Source organism: Cyprinodon variegatus, unplaced genomic scaffold, assembly GCF_000732505.1.
Source record: "Cyprinodon variegatus isolate N-32 unplaced genomic scaffold, C_variegatus-1.0 Scaffold645, whole genome shotgun sequence".
NCBI classification, from domain to species: Eukaryota; Metazoa; Chordata; class Actinopteri; order Cyprinodontiformes; family Cyprinodontidae; genus Cyprinodon; species Cyprinodon variegatus.
In genome coordinates this window covers 6,838-11,378 of record NW_015151098.1, presented here as the reverse complement: position 1 = coordinate 11,378, position 4,541 = coordinate 6,838, and the positions used below count along the sequence as shown (strand labels likewise).

The following is a 4,541-nucleotide window of genomic DNA, read 5'->3' as shown; positions in this document are numbered from 1 at the left end:
TTCGACCTGAAATGACTCATTTAATCATCCAAAACGTTATGGAACACATTAATTAACTGAAAAATGTTCCATAGTATGCCTTTGAAGCACAGGACAAAAATAACGCGAAGAAAATTCTGATTGGTCGGCAATCACTTACCGACTGCAGCTCCGGTTTTTGCGGTGGGAAGGTTGGTGCAGTCTCCAATCCCAAACACATTTGGATATTTGTTATGTTGAAGCGTTTCTTTGTTTACATCCAGCCAGCCGTTCTCGTCAGCAAGTTGGCTGCCTTTAACCACCAGGCTGGGCCCCATGGGGGGCGTAACGTGAAGCATTTCATACTGATGAAAAAGTAAAGGATAAATCAGAAAGGGCTTCATTTTCAAAGGTTTGCACGGTGTAAAGCGTGAGAGGCAGGCAGCTACCTCAAACACTTTGGTTTCTCCTGGTTTGTCCAGATTTTCAAACACAGCTTCCTGCTTGTCGGGCCGCACTTCAATCAGGTTGTGTCGGAGGTTAATTTGCAGGTCGCGGGTTTTCACGATGTCCCACAGCGTGTCGGCGTACTTCTTGATCCCAAAGAGCACCGGTAGAGATGTGTTGTATATCACGTTGGCCTTTGCCCTTTTCCCAGTCTTAAATACATAAACAGGAAAGTGTTTTTATAAAATAAAAAACTAATTAGGCTCATTTTAAAAGGCATAATTACATCCCAAAGATGAGGTACCTTTCTGAGGTAGGCGTCCGTTAAGTACATGATCTTCTGCGGAGCTCCGGCACATTTTACTGGAGTGTTTGGGAAAGTGAAAATAGCGTTGCCCTCTTTGAAGTCCTGCAGGGCCTTCCAGGTTTTTTCCACAGTTTCGACAGAGTAATTGGATCCGATCTTTGGATGCTCAAAAGCCTCTGGCAAGCCTTTAATCTACACAAAAAAAACCCACAAGGAAAAAAAAGGACCGGTCGTTACTTCACCTCTATGCTAACTGGAACAACCATTTTGTACCTATGCATTACATGTTAGGCTCTACATCCATCAATATTATATCCATATACTAGTGTACAGATTAACAAATTAGACAACCATCCAAAAGTTTATTTTTTAATATTTATAATAATGTTATATTATATATAAATAATGTTATAGAACTTATTTCAATTCAATTCAGTTTATTTCTATAGCGCCAATTCACATCATGTCATCTGAGGTCACTTTCCAGTTCAACCAGATCATCCAGTCAGATTGATTCAAAGTTTTCTATCTAAGGAAAACCAGCTGATTGCATCGACTCATTGACTCTTCAGCAATCCCTCACACTAAGCATGCTTGTAGCGACAGTGGAGAGGAAAAACTCCCTTTGAACAGGAAGAAACCTCCAGCAGAACCAGGCTCAAGGGCTGGTTATCCTCCCGCAGCAGTGAGCTTGTAGGACGTATGATGCAGACATTTTTGATTTATGCCCAATATTGAAGCGTGGTCTGCGCTATGTTATTCCACGCCACAATGCAAGAGGGCCAATCAGGAACTAGCTGTGGGTCTAGATACGCTCTTCTAGCTGGTACAACTTCAGTCGTTGTCCACAATGGTGGTCATGCAATCCAATCTGGAGTCACCTACAATTTTGGACAGGTGCACCAGAGCGTGTGCGGAAGGGGACGTTCACTGCGACGCACACGCAGGCGTTCTGGTTTCTGAGCATAACTCAGCCTTCAGTGTGAGCGGCAATCTGTCCATGTTCCCAATTATGACTTACAGCTAAAGAAAACTTAAATTCTTTATCCTAGAATACATGCAGAATAAAATATAAAAACAAATAAAATCCGATCAAGACAGAAATGTCGCCCTACTGAAAATTATATCAAACGACCTCATTTCTGTCCCCATTCCTTCTGACCTTAATTTCCAAATGAAGTGAAAGATTTACTTCCATCTAAAAAGAGAACTTTAGTCCACTGATAAACACTCCAGTCCCTTCTCTTCTCTGTCCAAGTAGAGACAACACTGGTTTTCCATGATGTCCAAACCTTTGCTTTGCTTCACAATCTTCTCAAGAACTGCAGAAACTAAAAAAGACATTTTTTTCTTCCACTCAACCTTCCATTAATATGGTTTAACTTATTCCTCCTAACAACCAGCTTCTTTAGTGAATATATTTAGTTCCTGCATTGTTCATTTCTTTCTTAAACATCTTTTTTTTGTTATGGTCCTATTTGATAATTCAGTTTTTGACAGTCTGAGCTTTGGGTTTGAAAGCCATCATTAAGAAAAATAACCCTTAAGAGATACAAGTTAAATAATTTAATTTATCATAAAACACAAAAACCTTTTAAATCATATGTTTTTTTATTTCTATAGACTCTGTGTCTGATCATAGCAGAGGCTAGTTAGATTTTATGAAGTAGAAAAGATTATGACCCCTGATCAAACTATAAAATGATGGGAAACTTATTACGTTTATGTGGAATAGGTGAGAAAATAAGAAAGCATGATCTTACCTTTTCATAATGGAGCTGCAAGCCAAGAGCTACTATCAAATATTCATAAGAGATCTGTAGAGAACAAAAGAATCACTTAGGACTGATTTTAAAATCATGATAACCTTAAATCTCTGCCAGGTAACATTTGAGTAGCGTTTTAATCACCTCAGTCCCATCTTCTGTAACGACACTGTTTTTGTCTGGGTTTATTTCCTGAACCTTGGATTTCACCCACTTAACACCTGACGGCATAACGCTGGCAGTGGGACGAGCCGATGAGGCAACAGTTTTAGCCCCGGCTCCGACGAGGGTCCAGATTGGCTGATAATAATGCACCTGGGAGAAAGAAAGAAAACAAAAAACTGTGAAGATTATACTGATGACTACTTTTTAAACTTCCCATTTCTTAACGGTTATGATCCTTGCCTCGGATGGCTCCACAACAGCCACGTTCTCGGCCCCAAACAACCTCTTCATCCGTGAGCTCATACAGATGCCCCCACTTCCCCCTCCAAGGACCAACATCTTGTAGTGCTGCTTGGCAGAGGCAGGGCTGCTGGTGTGAAAATGAGAGATAGCCATGCCTGTGGGGTGGCACGGCCTCAGACGACACAGCCAAGCCATTCTGAGTCTGATCCTTTACGAAAAGAAACAAACATCTTCTGTTAAGCAACATTCACCAAGGCTGTATGGGCCTGCAACTCATAAAATCTTGCAGGGAAAAAAAATGCACTTCCTGTTTTGCTGCTGGTGCCTCAAATTTCTTACAAAACAGAGATAAAAACGTATTTATTCAATGAACAGTTGGAATGAACAAGCCATTCAGGTAATATTTTCTTTTTTTTTTTCTTTGCAAATGAATCAAATGCTAATACTCCTACAGGCTCATGTGACAACAGATTTGGTTGTGGCTTTAAAACCCAGATATTGTTACATACAGTAGAACCACAGCTTCCACAGCAAACACATAATAGATTGTGCACAATTCTCAATATCTAACAACAAGAGTACATTAATTTCAGCCGTGAAGTTAAATTAGACATTCTAATCGTTTTATTTGAGATGAAAGAATTTTAATACAAAGTAAACAGAAGAAAAAAACAGCCTTGTAGAATCAAAGCCGGATGTAAACAGGAGCTTTCTGAATGTAGATTAGGAGAAAATAGTCCTGGATTGAGCCCAGTTGGTGCATTCTGCGTAGTTAACCGTCCTCCTGTCATTCCTGAACACCGCAGGATATCAGGCAGTCACCCACAGAGCAGGACTCTTACCTCGAACAGCAGGAAGGAGTAACCGCCTGTTTTCACCGCAAATTACGACAAAACAAACAACCTCTGAAGGACTAAATTCTTCCAGTTCATTCCTCGGTGGAGCAGCGGCAAAATAGCTGTGCACGTCCGACGCGACAGGATACTAGACTAGCAGGCTCCGCCCCTCGAAGCCACCGTCCAATCAAATTATAGCTTTATGAGTTTGTTCCGCCTCTTCTGAAGTTTGACCAATCAAGCATGAAGGAGTAGGCGAAACCGTGAATTAAACGTTACGCCAATAAATTCAGAAACATACGGCCACTGGAAAATAAAAAAGAAAAGAAAAGCTAACTGATTTTTAAATTTTATTTCGGTTTAGTATGGGAAAAAAGTTAGAATTCTGACTCTTTTTCCCATGCTAAACCGAAATAAAATCTAAAAAACTTTTTTTTTTTTTTTTTCAGTGGCCCTAATCCTCTTCCGTAGAAACATATTAAAGCTTCGTCTCCTAAAGGGTTCTTTCTTTCTACGGAAGAGGATAAGGGCCACTGAAAAAAAAAAAAAAAAAAAAATTTATGGATTTTTAAAATTTTATTTCGGTATGAGAAAAAAGTCACAATTCTGATTTTAATCTCAGAATTCTGATTTTAATCTCAAAATTCTGTAGCCTAGTAAATTATCCCCACTTGCCAGCGGCCAAAACAATTTTTGCCTGCGAGTTTTATACATTTAATCTCACATTTAGGCTGGTTTATCAAGCTAAGAATTCAGACTTTTTTCTGAGAATTCTGACTTTAATCTCAGAATTCTGACTTTAATCTCAGGATACTTCTC

At 39.6% G+C, this 4,541-nt stretch overlaps 1 protein-coding gene across 1 annotated transcript in view; it reads right to left on the bottom strand.

Annotated features, from left to right (window-relative positions):
* sqrdl (sulfide quinone reductase-like (yeast)) overlaps nt 1–3,883 on the bottom strand; it is a 14,821-nt gene extending 10,938 nt beyond the window's left edge. Inside the window, exons 1-7 of the mRNA XM_015393493.1 lie at nt 3,729–3,883; nt 2,884–3,094; nt 2,623–2,793; nt 2,476–2,529; nt 710–904; nt 408–617; nt 140–323 (exon numbers count right to left, since the gene is read on the bottom strand). Of these exons, the coding sequence (XP_015248979.1) occupies nt 140–323; nt 408–617; nt 710–904; nt 2,476–2,529; nt 2,623–2,793; nt 2,884–3,081 (1,012 nt within the window). The 5' untranslated portion in view covers nt 3,082–3,094; nt 3,729–3,883. The remainder of the gene's footprint in view (nt 1–139; nt 324–407; nt 618–709; nt 905–2,475; nt 2,530–2,622; nt 2,794–2,883; nt 3,095–3,728) is intronic.
* Nucleotides 3,884–4,541: the final 658 nt, after the last annotated feature.